Source organism: Primulina eburnea, chromosome 10 (assembly GCF_022965805.1).
Source record: "Primulina eburnea isolate SZY01 chromosome 10, ASM2296580v1, whole genome shotgun sequence".
NCBI lineage: Eukaryota > Viridiplantae > Streptophyta > Magnoliopsida > Lamiales > Gesneriaceae > Primulina > Primulina eburnea.
The window spans coordinates 5,927,764-5,942,717 of NC_133110.1; the positions used below are offsets into that span (position 1 = coordinate 5,927,764).

The 14,954-nt window shown below is 36.1% G+C and overlaps 2 protein-coding genes across 8 annotated transcripts; one reads left to right on the forward strand and one right to left on the reverse strand.

Moving 5' to 3' along the window:
• The first annotated feature begins 682 nt into the window (after positions 1-682).
• LOC140842793 (cellulose synthase A catalytic subunit 7 [UDP-forming]-like) lies at positions 683-6,352 on the forward strand. Its single transcript, XM_073210936.1, has 13 exons — positions 683-866; positions 1,052-1,247; positions 1,831-2,027; positions 2,151-2,256; positions 2,349-2,472; positions 2,560-2,826; positions 3,183-3,528; positions 3,615-3,878; positions 4,000-4,212; positions 4,341-4,551; positions 4,663-4,859; positions 4,968-5,321; positions 5,405-6,352. The coding sequence occupies exons 1-13, from the start codon at positions 792-794 to the stop codon at positions 5,984-5,986; spliced, it is 3,132 nt and encodes a 1,043-aa protein (XP_073067037.1). The 5' UTR covers positions 683-791; the 3' UTR covers positions 5,987-6,352.
• Positions 6,353-7,715: 1,363 nt separating this feature from the next.
• Positions 7,716-13,494, reverse strand: LOC140842794 (AUGMIN subunit 8-like). Of its 7 annotated transcripts, none has more exons than XM_073210940.1 (7): positions 13,341-13,494; positions 10,648-12,053; positions 10,147-10,266; positions 9,517-9,633; positions 9,352-9,441; positions 8,337-8,444; positions 7,716-8,103 (listed from the first exon to the last, which is right to left on the reverse strand). In XM_073210940.1, the coding sequence occupies exons 2-7, from the start codon at positions 11,899-11,901 to the stop codon at positions 8,020-8,022; spliced, it is 1,773 nt and encodes a 590-aa protein (XP_073067041.1). In that variant the 5' UTR covers positions 11,902-12,053; positions 13,341-13,494; the 3' UTR covers positions 7,716-8,019. The 7 variants fall into 7 exon arrangements, 6 of the variants coding, with proteins under 6 accessions (XP_073067041.1, XP_073067040.1, XP_073067042.1 ...); XM_073210939.1 differs by having other exon boundaries at positions 13,316-13,494; XM_073210941.1 differs by lacking the exon at positions 13,341-13,494 and adding an exon at positions 12,564-12,666.
• Between the last annotated feature and the right edge of the window lie 1,460 nt (positions 13,495-14,954).

Genomic DNA, 14,954 nt, shown 5'->3' on the forward strand with positions numbered 1-14,954 from the left:
GAGACCGTCTCATGGATCATAATCCGTGAGACCGTCTCACACAAGTTTTTGTCAATTTCAAAAATACATTTTTAGTAGTTCCGTAATCTCAAAAACAATATGCAACCGTGTATGTAACTCTCGATATATCCGTAAGAATAATCTTGAACTAATAATTGATGATTTATTATGTGAAAATGCCATTATTAACAAGTTAGATTTATGTAAGTTGATCTAGCATGACAACTCAAAATTTTAAAAAAAATGTGATACTAACATGTCATGGGACAGACTTAAAAATTTGAGAGGGAATAATTCAATAGAATTTTAATGGGAAAACATAAAAAAATTCAAAAATTTTACGCATAAAATCTTAATATTCTTTTGTTTGAGATGGATCCATTCTCTGTTATTTTACTATTATTTAAGATATATTTATATAATTAATATTGACAACAAAATTTTTTTAATATAATAACTTAAGCCCAAAAAAATATATGAATCAATAGGTAGTCCCTTGGTGGGGTTGGGATGGGAATAGTTGTAAAAGAAGGCAGAAGAGAGAGAGCTTAAGGTGGTTGAAAGAAGCTTAACTTGGAGGCAATGGAGACTCTGCAACCAACAGAAATATGATCCAAATGTTGCCTTCATTAGGTGGGCAAAATAGACAAGAAAGTGATACAAATTCTGCCCGAGCTACCTAAAATGCTGTATTAAAAAGAACCCTTTACCATATATTCCATTACAACTCACTTCCATTTCCTTGTACTCTCTACCACACACCCACACACAGTTTACCATCATTACCGGCAATGGAAGCCAGTGCCGGTCTCGTTGCTGGTTCTCACAACCGGAACGAGTTAGTTGTCATCCATGGCCACGAAGAGGTATGTAACGTTACCTTGCTTTTATGCATGCAATATAGATATACAGGATTATACCCATTCAATGAGAAAATGTCTCTGATGTTTTCTCGTCTTTGCTAAAATATATTAAATGCTTTGCTTCGGTCGACACAAAACCATAGTTTTAATCAGGGTCAGCAAGAATGTTACTCTAATGGATTTTGCAGCCTAAGACACTGAAAAATCTGAATGGACAAGTCTGTGAGATATGTGGGGATGCGGCTGGGCTAACGGTGGATGGCGAACTCTTCGTGGCATGCAACGAGTGCGGTTTCCCAGTGTGCCGGCCGTGCTACGAGTACGAGAGAAGAGAAGGCAATCAACTGTGCCCTCAGTGCAAAACCAGATATAAACGTCTAAAAGGTTTAGGCACCGGGCTAGCACTCTTTCCTTCATGACAATGCCAAATTTGCGTAGCTCTAGCATGCTGCAATTACACTGATATATTGCACGTAACCAACGCAGACAATTTGAATAGCATTTAATTCATATTCAAGATTAGCTAGTTTGAACCAACCTTCGATGAATCCAAAATTATTTTGTTCTATAGCTTGCTGCAAACTCGAATATATTCACTAACAATTTATAAATATAACTGAATTTTGTCGAATCGTTATTCTATCATTTGCTGAGTAGAGCTCGATTCTTCCTCTAATCTTATAACAAGACTCTAGTTGATCAGGCTCAACGTAAAATTTTTGTTGCACTTCGCACCTCAATTGAGTCACCAATGAAAATCATAAAGGCACTATTGCAAAAAAGAACTTTCTTCTTTTTTTTTTTTCGTTTTTAAAGACAGAGAATACTTATTCAACATACACTTTATGAGAACGAAACTCAAATTCTATCTTGGAGCTCAAGATCAAATTTAAACCTGGCAATCCAAGTCTTTTGGGATGTTTCGTGGGTTTTCCTATATCATCGTCCTCTGATATTTGATTTTAAGGGAGTCCGAGGGTCGAGGGAGATGACGACGAGGAAGATATCGATGACATTGAACATGAATTCAACATAGATGAGCAAAAAAAGAATACCGATATTGCTGAATCCATGCTCCATGGGAAGATGAGTTACGGAAGAGGACAAGAAGACGAGGAAAACGCTCAATATCCGGCTGTTGTAGCCGGCGGTCGCTCCCATCATGTAAGAGCAAATTCACCACATTTATTTTCTCTTTTCATCTTCTCATGCTGTAGCTTTCCGAGTGTGATACGACACTTCCTTGCCAAGAGAAGTTACTCCTTCTCGCTTCTTATAAAAATGAAGGTCAGTGGAGAGTTCCCGACTCCAAGTCATGCTTATGGTGGAGACCAAATGATGGGATCCTCTCTGCACAGGCGCGTGCATCCACATCCAGTCTCTGATGAAACTGGTAAAAAGAACTGTTGTAGAACAATTTGAAGAGTGTTGAAAAATGAAATTTTATCGCGAATTTTGCACTGAGTTGTAAACTTCAAATTGCAGGAGGTGCAAGATGGGATGATAAGAAACTGGAGATGGGTTGGAAAGAAAGGATGGAAGACTGGAAAATGCAGCAAGGAAATCTGGGGCCTGAATATGATGACTCCGCTGATCCGGAAATGACCATGTATGAGTTCGATATTTCTTTTCATCGTTGGCTCTGTTACATACTATAATCTGATGGAGTTTCGAACTGTCTATGTGTGAAATGCAGTTTAGATGAAGCAAGACAACCGTTATCAAGAAAAGTGCCAATTGCTTCGAGCAAAATTAATCCTTACCGAATGGTGATCGTGACTCGGCTGGTGGTACTGGCCTTCTTCCTTCGTTACCGAATCTTGAATCCCGTGCATGATGCATTTGGCCTCTGGCTCACTTCAATTATTTGTGAAATCTGGTTTGCTTTCTCATGGATTCTCGATCAGTTTCCAAAATGGTTCCCCATTGATAGGGAGACGTATCTTGATCGCCTTTCCCTCAGGTAAAAATTAAACACAAGCAGAAACTAAAAAGCTTGCAAGATACTAATCGTATCTTGAATATATAACCTCCGCTTTATACGCTATGCCCTTCTAAAGAAGAAGAAGAAAAACAAAAGGAAAAGAAAATATAGGATACAAGTACAGAATACAGCACCACGTGAATAATATTATAGTCGCTTCAAAAAGTAGTTTGTGAAAGATCATGAACGGTAAAACATTAAATATTCTTTTTTTTTGTTTATCAGGAACGTTAAATATTCTTGATAGTGCATGTTTGCATATGTTCTATGCTGGCAACTGTCTATATTATATGGGTATTTCGTGAAATTGTAAATTCTAACAAATTTTGCTGCAGGTATGAAAGGGAAGGTGAACCAAACATGCTAGCTCCAGTCGATATATTTGTCAGTACAGTAGATCCCATGAAGGAACCACCTCTTGTTACAGCCAATACGGTTCTCTCAATACTTGCAATGGACTACCCTGTTGACAAAATCTCATGTTATATATCTGATGATGGTGCTTCAATGTGTACCTTTGAAGCACTATCAGAAACAGCAGAATTCGCTCGAAAATGGGTTCCTTTCTGTAAGAAGTTCTCTATAGAACCTCGGGCACCGGAGATGTATTTCTCGGAGAAGGTTGACTATCTGAAGGGTAAAGTGCAGCCAACTTTTGTGCAGGAGCGAAGAGCTATGAAGGTATAATCTCAAACCATATAATTTGCTCATCCTGAGGACTATAAAACAATGAGAAAGTTAAAAAAGCTTATTATTATGTGTAACAGAGAGAATATGAAGAATTCAAGGTCAGACTAAATGCACTGGTTGCAAAAGCCATTAAAGTTCCTCCTGGAGGATGGATCATGCAAGATGGGACTCCATGGCCTGGAAACAACACTAAGGATCATCCTGGTATGATTCAAGTCTTTCTAGGCCAAAATGGAGGCCTTGATGTGGAAGGACGTGAACTTCCTCGCCTAGTTTATGTTTCTCGGGAAAAGAGGCCAAGTTTTCAGCATCACAAAAAAGCTGGTGCGATGAATTCCCTGGTAAATATCATCACCACCCATAACTTTTGGCTTTCCATTTCATCCATGTGGCAACATAATGGTCAGCACGTAGTCAAAATCCTTCATCACTATAATTATTCCCATGCCGCGAAATCTGCAGATTCGAGTTTCTGGAGTTCTTACCAACGCTGCATTCATGTTGAACTTGGACTGTGACCACTACTTAAATAACAGCAAGGCTGTAAGAGAGGCGATGTGTTTTTTGATGGATCCTCAGGTTGGAAAGAAGGTTTGCTACGTCCAATTCCCTCAGAGGTTTGATGGGATAGATAAACATGACAGATATGCCAACAGAAATACAGTCTTCTTTGATGTAAGTCTCTGCAAAAACAGTGAAAAAATATCAACACTTCTTAACCGAGTAGTAAAGATATGAATAATGGCAACAGTTTTTCGCCCACAATCAAGTGAATTAGATGACATTCATATTCTAACTTGCAGATCAACATGAAAGGTCTAGACGGCATTCAAGGTCCAGTCTATGTTGGGACAGGGTGTGTCTTTAGAAGACAAGCTTTATATGGCTATGAACCTCCCAAGGGTCCTAAGCGTCCAAAAATGGTAAGCTGCGATTGTTGCCCATGCTTTGAACGCCGCAAAAAGCTTCCAAAATACTCTAAGAATGATCCCGATGGAGAGGCAAACATTCAAGGTTATTTGAAGCCATTAAGATTGTCATAATTTTTCACATGTTGACAGATTAAGATAATTAGTTTATGTCCCAATCCACTGAAACCTTAGAACCTTCATCTATTTGAAACAGGATTTGATGAAGACAATAAAATATTAATGTCTCAGATGAATTTTGAAAAGAAATTTGGACAATCACCAATATTTGTGACTTCAACCTTGATGATTGAAGGTGGTGTCCCACCTTCCTCAAGCCCAGCAGCTTTGCTAAAAGAAGCCATTCATGTCATAAGCTGTGGTTATGAAGACAAGACAGAATGGGGTTCTGAGGTACTGCCGACATCCCTAAACGAGTCGCATATTATTTTTCCCCATAACTTTGTAGCTTTTTATAATTTATGCATCATTCAAATTACATCATGATTCATGAACATGCAGCTGGGTTGGATTTACGGCTCTATCACAGAAGATATCCTCACAGGATTCAAGATGCATTGCCGCGGTTGGCGATCCATTTACTGTATGCCTAAAAGGGCTGCATTTAAGGGATCAGCTCCAATTAATCTATCAGATCGTCTCAATCAGGTGCTGCGATGGGCTCTTGGCTCTGTCGAGATCTTTTTCAGTCGCCATAGCCCTCTGTGGTATGGGTACAAAGAAGGAAACTTAAAGTGGCTAGAACGATTTGCATATGTCAACACGACTGTCTATCCCTTCACCTCTCTACCACTTCTTGCCTACTGTACCCTCCCTGCTATCTGCTTGCTCACTGGAAAATTCATCATGCCAGAGGTATTATAAATACAATATATATCAATGCTATTCGGCAGATACATCATTGTGTACTGATTTTTCTGTTTCTCTGCATGTTCCAGATAAGCACCTTTGCAAGTTTATTCTTTATTGCTCTCTTCCTATCAATATTTGTGACGGGTATTCTAGAGCTAAGGTGGAGTGGAGTTAGCATCGAGGAATGGTGGAGAAACGAGCAGTTTTGGGTGATTGGCGGTGTATCTGCTCACCTCTTCGCCGTTATTCAAGGCCTTCTAAAAGTTTTGGCAGGAATAGACACAAACTTCACAGTAACATCCAAGGCAACAGATGATGAGGATTTTGGGGAGCTATACGCTTTCAAGTGGACAACACTCCTTATCCCTCCAACAACTATTTTGATAATAAACCTTGTTGGTGTTGTGGCTGGAATCTCGGATGCCATCAACAACGGGTATCAATCATGGGGTCCCCTATTCGGTAAGCTATTCTTTGCCTTTTGGGTGATCGTGCACCTCTACCCATTCCTCAAAGGTCTCATGGGCAGGCAGAACAGGACTCCCACTATTGTTATTATATGGTCAGTTCTTCTAGCTTCAATCTTCTCTTTGCTTTGGGTTCGAATCGATCCCTTCATACTAAAAACTAAGGGGCCTAACACCAAGCAATGTGGGATTAACTGCTGAAATATTGGTTCCATTATTTCAGTAAGCCACCTACATAGTACTGGGGTGTGCATTTTGATATTTGAGGATATAATGTGTTGTTCAACAAAGCGGAGTTGCACAAATACAGAATAAAGATAGCCGTGAAAATCTTGCACAAGTATCAAGAATTATTTACAATTTTGTACATTTCTGGAATAGATGATTCAGAGACAGATATTGTTTGCTGATTGTTAATTATTTTATTTGATTAAGTCTACGTGTTTCCCTGGGGTGGCTTTGCAGGAACCATACAAGTATATAGCATAAAAATATATTAGGACAAAAATCACTTGAAAAAGGTGGAACCAATAAAAAATTATTGTGAGTTGTGAACATATATATTAATCTAAAATGTTAACAAGCTTTGAGTTGAGAATGTACCTCATGGACACCTTCTAACTATGTTTCACGTCGTATTTTGTGAGACAGACTTTTATTTGGGTCATCAATGAAGATGTATTACTTTTTATGCTAAGAGTATTACTTTTTAGGCAAAAATTTCTGTGAGACGGTCTCACAGGTCGTATCACGGATCTCTTATTTGGGTCATCCACGCAAAAGTACTACTTTTTTTGCTAAAAGTATTACTTTTTATTGTGAATATGAGTAGGGTTGATCGGTCTCACAGATTATGATCCGTGAAACGGTCTCACATGAGATCTACTCTATTTTTTATTGTAAATATTGATAGAGTTGACCCGTCTAAGATTAATGATCTGTGAAACGGTCTCATATGAGACTTACTTATCAAAAAAATGCCTACTCCTTTTACCAACGCGTAAAATTTAACTGACAAACATTTTCTTTTCTTTTTTTTTTTTATTATAACACACGCACATGAGGGGAGATTCAACCCGAGAAATCGGCTAATCCGACAACAGGGTGAGATCATTATACTGCAAGCCACATCATTTCTGATCTGCGTAGGATGGAATAAAAGGGATATTATCTGTTTTATTGTGAATATGAATAATAATATAATCGAGTTGGATATGGGTATGTATATATTACACACACAGATATAATACCAAATTAAGTTTTGGTTTTGGACACATTTCTCTAAAAAATTGAATTCGACTCTTTAAAAAAAAAAATCATCGTGTTTTACTTATTAAATTATTATTTAGCTATATTTTTATTTAGTACGTAGTTTTTTCTTACTAAGTCAAAATATAACTAATTAATAATGTAGATTTGATTTCATTTATATACTTTTTTTAAAAAAAAAGAACAGTATATATTAGTAATTTTAAGTATATCTTTCAATTGTTTATCAACTAACTATATACAATTTGTTTATATATCAAAAATATCATTCTAGATATTAAAAAAATCACAGCTATATTGTTTATGTATAAACATACGATAGTATTATATCATATTGTGTTATAAACACAAATTGATATTAGTGCTATCAAAATCGAGTCAAAAAATCTCATGACGACTTTTATTGCTCTTGAAAAACCAAATAAAGCGAATTGAACGGAGATAATTTGATGTGTTTATCCTTTATAGCTTAATTACATGATGTTCGCTTTCAAAACAGTTCGAAATTAGCCTAAAATTTGCCTATATGAGTTGGTTGTGATTTCTTTCTCCGAATTTTAGATGTGACCAATTCCAGATTCAACAAAAAATGCAAAAGATCGTTACACAACATTCAATAGCTATCTAAAATTTAACAATCAACCGAATTTGTACGCAGATTAAATCCCAATGAATCAACAAAAATAATGCCTAAAGCAAGTTAAGTTTCGACACTTTTCTTTGACATTTACTTGTAAAATTGCTTTTACAAATAAAAAATATGGAAAAAATAAAGACACGTTTGAGCCTGTTGACTAAAATACAGCTTGTCAGCTCTAACTAAACTATTAAAAATAATGACAAGAAACTGTTATTTTAAAATCGAATTTTTAATAATTACCATAGTCCTAGTTAGAGCTGAATTCATTGCCGACGAGACAGAAGCTAAAGTTGTGAGCATCGAATTTTCAACTTCTTGAAGGATTTTAAAATCCGAATATCGCTGATTCGTCATTTCCCAAAGCTTGTCTAGACTGAGATATATGAGTTCTGAGGCTGTATTCTTGCACCTGCTCATGTACATTCAAGCTGATGTTCAGCAATTTCATATACCAAATATGTACTAGTCCTTGCAAAAGAAATGTAATGCAAAACAACAAATAAAACAGCAGATATACGTGATAATGATGTCTCTTTAGCAAAACATGGGTGTCTATTTATGACTTCTAAAAATATACGTTTATAGTAGTTCTCTGGTAAAGTAGATAAATATTATTTGAGAAGAAAAGTTCTATGACCTCACCTGAAATGCAGCTGTAATGCTCATTAGTGATTCACATTCATCAAGCATTGCTCTTTCTTGTGCTGCTATATCAGCAACTTGGGAAACCAAAGAATTCATCCCCTCCATCTGTATGATACAACTGAAATCTCAAGGGTGGTTCGTTTGAATAATGTTATCCACAAACATCAATGAAAAAATAGACTACTCAAGATCGGCCACTCATGGAATATATAAGACACCAATCTCGTTAACTTTTGTGAATCAATTAAATTCCCGCGTTCAACAGCTCATCCACATCAACATTTTTTGTGAATCAAATATAGTCACAAAGTTTTAATACCTTCTCAAAACCAATACCTACTACGACAATGATAATGTCATCTTACCACTCAAATTAACGACTCAAAGATGCACTGGAAAAATATTATGACAACCGCGTAAATAACTCGTCTATTCTTCCACCAACTGATGAAAGCAGGTAAACAATCCCTTCACGAATGAAGGCTCGACTACTTCAAAATCAGTAATTAGATCCTAATATGCCAGATTAGAAAGCTGGTCAACCTTGCCACAGAATGTCGGCTTAAAACATCCTATGGTAAAACATAAATATAATGCCTATTCAACAGACTTAGCAATCACATAAACGAAATAAATTCTTATCCATCCAATTCATCTCCATTATTTCACAGTTAGTTACTACCTTACAACATTGGAGAATAGCATAAATGAATAGTGCATTGTTCCTGATAAATCAATTCATCTCCATTATTTCACAGTTAGTTACTACCTTACAACATTGGAGAATAGCATAAATGAATAGTGCATTGTTCCTGATAAATTCCCTCACTCACCTATTATAAAAATGTACACTTGGATAGAGGTAGAATCTTGGGAGTATCTACAATTAGTAGACGTAAAATTCTTCTCACGCCATCAGGATGTGGCATAAGATAAACGTATACAGAGCAAAAATACTCCTTTTATGCATTAAAAGGTATAATATGATGGGCAATAAACCGAAAGTTCTCACCTGTGAAAGAATGGAACATAAAGAGGATCCCATAGCCTGCATCACATCAACAGCAGCGCATACAGCTGCTTTAATAGTTTCAATATCTCCCTGTAAAATATTAGATTGATTTTAATGAATTTTGCTTTATAAAAGTGAATATGGAGAGCTAGTCAGCTGAAATACCCTTGCTCCTTCAGTGACTGGAATACGGATGGTACCTTCTTGCATTTCTTGGGTGACCAAGGTTAATGAGTTGGCATGGTCTCTTTCAACCAAAGCCCACTGATCAAGACAAGTCAGCTGAGGAAGTTGCATTTTGAGTCAGTAAATATATAAACCAGCTGTTTCCTATAAATACAGAGTGATGCGAGAAAAATATATAGTTCCATGCATATATGACCACTGTTTCGAATACATTAAAATCAAGAAAAACATGACCAATGGGAAGATAATGCTGAGATGCCTATTGAGAGGGACAATCTTTAGAAGCTAAGCAAGTAATCGCTGAAAAATAACAGCAACTCCAACCATGCCAATGGTTCCACAACTGAAATCATCTGGTCACCCAAGATTATGTATCATCTTTTCCTATACCCGTCAAATATATTACCACACTCACGAATTTATGGTACTCGGCTATAATGCCTTTTTTCTGGATAAATAAGGTGTTACAATGTGCTACCAAACATCAAATTAGGTCAAAACAAGATGCTTTGAAACTAACCCACATTACTAATTCAGCAAAAAAATCGTAAACATCAAAATCCGTTGACTCTAAGTCGTTTACTATCATGAGAAGAAGAGAGGGATTACTTGATAGTCCAAAATTGAGTAAAGTTTCAAGACGAGCCTCAGCTGCTGAAGGTGTATCGTTTTTGCAGTTGCCGAGTCCAACAGAAATGCAATTGTCCTCCACGTGCTATACAATATTTTCTGCAATTTATGGGATTATGGCCACATGAAGATGAAATTAATTTGGAATAAATAATAAAATGACGTTCTCACCATCACCGGTTAATTCATCACATAAATATTTGTTCGATGGTTAAGATTTGAGAGAACATCACACACTTTAAGTTGAAAACTAACCGGTGAGGAACCTCTACCAATTATAGAATATGAAATTCTGAGCAAAACACCATCAAAGCATGAAAACTGCAGTAAATTTCGCGGAAAGAGAAGAATTTGGAACTTGGTTAAAAAAAATTGAAAAGATTTATATCTGAATCAGTCGACAAAAAAAAAAAAAAAACCATTGATGTAAGTGAAACATTAAAATAGACTTGCTGAAGTTTCATAGAGATATACTCGAACCTCTGCTTTTACTTTCAGTGAATGCAATACAGCATCACTTCGGGCATTTGCATAATGCCATTGCAAGTGTCTATTGTATAACAACCGCAGCTGATGCACGTCTTCGATGTGATTTGCAGCCTTATTTCCTTTCTTAATATCAGCAATAAAGCTAAGAACAGAAGTTGAACTTTGAGGTTGTCGGGATGGGCTGGATTGCCTTGCCCGAGCAGGACTGGGTCCTCTAGAAGAAGGTTTGCCAACCTTATTTCTAGCTGGACTAGTCCCTCTAGACACCGGTGGCGATGGAGGGCGAAATCCAGAAGTTGGCAGAGATTGGGCTCTTGCTGCAGCGTACATCAATGGTGTTTTATCTGGCGAACTTGAAGGGGTAAACTGTGTCCTCATGGAACTATCATCAGATGAGCACCCATTCAACATAAATTTGCCACTGTTACAGCAAGTTCTTGACATTAACAAATCACTGGTAATTTTTTCCAAAGATAATCTCCTTGGGTAAGACTCAGCCTGAATGGAATGGGATAAAGATGCAGTTTCGCTTATCTTATCAGTCAGATTGATGTTTCTATTCAAAGCAGAAGAACTAGCTTTTCCGTTAACTCTTCTTGGCCATCGATGCTGATCCACTAGACAAGCAGGTAAACTATCAATGGGTTTAGAATTCTCTGATTTATCAAAAGACCTCTTTCCTTTATTTGAAGTACTCGTTCTCTCTGGTGTGGATTTTCTTGAGACGGGTAGTTCAGTCTGTTTATGAGCTATGTTTGACGAAGGCCTCAGAGCTGGATCAGAGAGAACATTTGAAACTGGTTTTTCTCTCTTGCTCATAGGAACAGATATGATATCAGATTTAAAAGAAACGCTGAGACTCCGCATTGCAGATGGCCTTAAAAACTCAGTTAACTTATTGCCCACGATCTTTTTTGATGTCAGTAGCATTTCTGAGGATGTATCCTGCACTGGTGTTGATGGAGATGGACTGGGCGGTGATAATGGTCCACGGGAGCGCTTTCTTTCTGCTGATACAGCCCTCTTTGGACCAGATACAGTTGAGGTTGGAGCTGTCTTGCTGGTATTGGGCGAAGGGCAGCGTTTCGGTCCAGTGGACCGTGCGGGTGACTTGTACCTAGAACTAATTTCTCTGATTCGGGACTGGAGGGTTCCATGATTGCTAACAGCTTGGATCAACGGAGGTTTAGTTGCATCTGATATAGATTGCTTCTCTAATGCTTGCGGTAATTCACATACGTCCATCCAGACTGCGCAAATCAGACCACATTGATGTCTCTTTCATATGCTATTTACAACTGTAAACATACTTTTCAACAGTCTTTCACAAAATCCGATCAACATGTCATAAACGACACCAATTACACTAAAAGAAGGATCCTTTCCTTGCTCAATATCTGCATCACATATTCGCAGTCAGTAAGTGTGACGCTATAAATTGGAAAATGGATAAAGAAAAATAAAATGCACCTTGAAAAAGTGAATGATGATCAAAAGAACACATCTTTAAAAACACCCACATCTCAACAACATTGAATTCACAATTACAACTGTGCCTCCTAAGACAATAAAACTAAACCCAACTTAAGACAGAACTCACATCTTGGCAAAAGTAAAAAAGAGGTAATCAATGAGAAGACACAGTAAAAAGCAGTCCCTTCCTCGGACTTAGGGAGGCGTCGGAGAAGAACAAGGGATGGAAAAAAAAAAGTAGAATAAAAAATTGGAAAATATTAGGATAAATAAAGAAGCACAGCCCCCTCGCTTGCTTTTAGTTGTCATTTATATCTCACTTCCTTTTCTTCTCCCCACTTTTGTTTATGGTCCCAACCATTTGTCCCTCTCGCGGGAATGCCATAGTTAGATGTGATGGGGCTGCCTCCCTAACACAGTCACGTAGAACTCACATTTAGAGCGTTGCTCTCCCTCTGTCCTGTTCCTTCTTTCTCCTAGCCAACCACTTAACATGATAAGCGGAACGAATAGCTGGAAATGATATATATCTTCACACAGAATGCAATAAGAATATTTTAAATAATGGAATCAACTAAAAATAATTCTAGGAAAATGGGAACTGTGGTCGGAATCACGTGCGGTTAGAGTTTAAAGTACTAATATTACAGATTACAGTCAAACAGTATTTTAGACGCTAATTAGCCATTGATAAACAAAAATATGTAAAACAACAATATTATTTCTTTTGACCTCTCCACTTCTTTATTTGCATTTCGCAGACGAAACAAAACTCGACGCGAACTTGGCTAAAATATCTAGGAATTTTACATCTGCGCTTCGACTTTGTCAGATTTAGTTACCAAATTCGCAAACGTCCGTAGATTTCACGTAAACTGCATCAAAAACTACCCATCGGCAATTTATGATAAACTGGTGAAATTTTCCAACAAAAGGAAAAAATTCCTCTTAATATACTCACTGATTCAGCTTCCACCACTCAAAACCAATTGGAAAATGAAACAAAGATCCCGTCCAAGCTTACTCGTCATGGAAAGCATCCATCGAGAAGATCACAAAAACGATTTAAATCCCAAAAACCACACACACACACACACAGAGTTCAAAAGTAACGAAGATACAGATTAAATTTGCTGAAATAATCGCTTCCACAATAAAATTAAACCAAAAACACAAGCTAACATACATCAGCGTAACCAGAAAAACCGTACTTTTTCCCAGCAACGAAGATTAACCGAATTTCTGTGGACTTTAGAGAAATTTTTACAGTCTTTTTATAAGGCAAAAATGACAGAGAGAAATATAGCAAGGAGAAAGATTCAAACGAGAATTTTCAGTTAAGGGGGGACGAACGATGCAGCCAGGAGACGAGGCGGCAGTTAATTTCGCGCCACCTAATTTTTATTATTTAAAAATAAACTTTCTTAATTAATTTTAATTTTTATATGTTCTCGTCAGAAACCTCCTATTAGGTCTACTCAAGACTGAGTGATCACTGATTGATTTATTAAAAAAATAATTTCCAAAAAAAAATTCTTATTAAAATTTAAGAAAGAAATTTTTATCCGATTCAATTAATTAAAAAATATTATTTTTGATACGAAATATAGATCGGATAAGTAGATCTATCTCGCATAAAACTTACTCCTGATATTTTTTTTGTATTTCATTGTTGATTTTAATCGTTTCAAAATTGATCTGCGAAATATAATTCCAAAATAACGTCAACTGAGAACGATTGAAACATAGTTTTTAGACTATAATATGTTTGCAAAACCATCACATATTAGCATCTATTACGAAGTTAACATATTTTTATATCATTGTTGGTGAAGTGCAGCAATCACATGTTCAAAGGCTTGTTTTATTTAACGTTAAAAGTTATATTTTTGATTGAGTTACAATTAATATTTAGTGTGTTATACTCGACCGAGATATAATTTTTTATGGAGGTATATGCACATACATTAAAATTTAACATACAACATAATGTGTATATACATATATATTGAATGAACTTCTTCATTCGAAATACATTTAATTTTTTAGTATGAATGTTACTGTGATATGTTGCTTATTCGTCGTATTAATCTACGTATCTATCAATGAGGTGATTAAATATAAAAATTGACATACTTTATCATATTAACAGACGAGTATCATGTCATAACAACGTATCAAAACAAATATAAATGTGACTATTAATATTGGGATATACCTTAATTAAATTCTGCCGTCCAACGCTGCATATTTTAAATTTGGGTAATGAATGAGCATAAATTTGGAATCTGATATGGGTTCGAAGAAAAGTCCTCGTTTGTATTGATTACAGCCAAAACAAGGGCCAGGGAAATTTCCAAGTTATTTTTAAGGTAATTTAATTGTAGATATATTTAATAAATATTTGCGAGATTCACTGAAAAATCAATAAACTGCACATATAAGAATAAATTATTCACTTTTAAATTGGTGTTTCAGATAATCCGTTAAAAATAACATCTCATTTCTCATAACAAACTTACAAAATCATAGCAGTAAGGGTGAGTATAAAAATAATATTGTTTATTTTGTTTTTTTAATTTATATAAAATATTATATTATACTATTAGATATCATTTGCATTATTAATTAAAAACAAATCATAGCAATAAGGGTGAGTCTGAAAATATTTGGATAATTAATTAGGCTTTGAAATTTGGGAAGGTACATTTAATAATTACAAAATAAATCCGGAGTTAAATACCTCTTGTAGGACTACGGATTTTGCATGTATTAAATGAAGGGGAAAAAAATTTATGAGACACATCTAGGGGCTGAGTAAGATT

Excerpts from the sequence above, each read along its gene's own strand:
- LOC140842794 (XM_073210940.1), bottom strand. The coding sequence starts at position 11,901 with ATGGACGTATGTGAATTACCGCAAGCATTAGAGAAGCAATCTATATCA. Across the intron at positions 10,267-10,647 it reads CACTGAAAGTAAAAGCAGAG|AAAATATTGTATAGCACGTG; the intron begins GTTCGAGTATAT and ends CATAAATTGCAG. Across the intron at positions 8,445-9,351 it reads TATGTTCCATTCTTTCACAG|ATGGAGGGGATGAATTCTTT; the intron begins GTGAGAACTTTC and ends TGTATCATACAG.
- LOC140842793 (XM_073210936.1), top strand. The coding sequence starts at position 792 with ATGGAAGCCAGTGCCGGTCTCGTTGCTGGTTCTCACAACCGGAACGAG. Across the intron at positions 2,473-2,559 it reads GCTGATCCGGAAATGACCAT|TTTAGATGAAGCAAGACAAC; the intron begins GTATGAGTTCGA and ends TGTGAAATGCAG. Across the intron at positions 4,552-4,662 it reads TGGAGAGGCAAACATTCAAG|GATTTGATGAAGACAATAAA; the intron begins GTTATTTGAAGC and ends TATTTGAAACAG.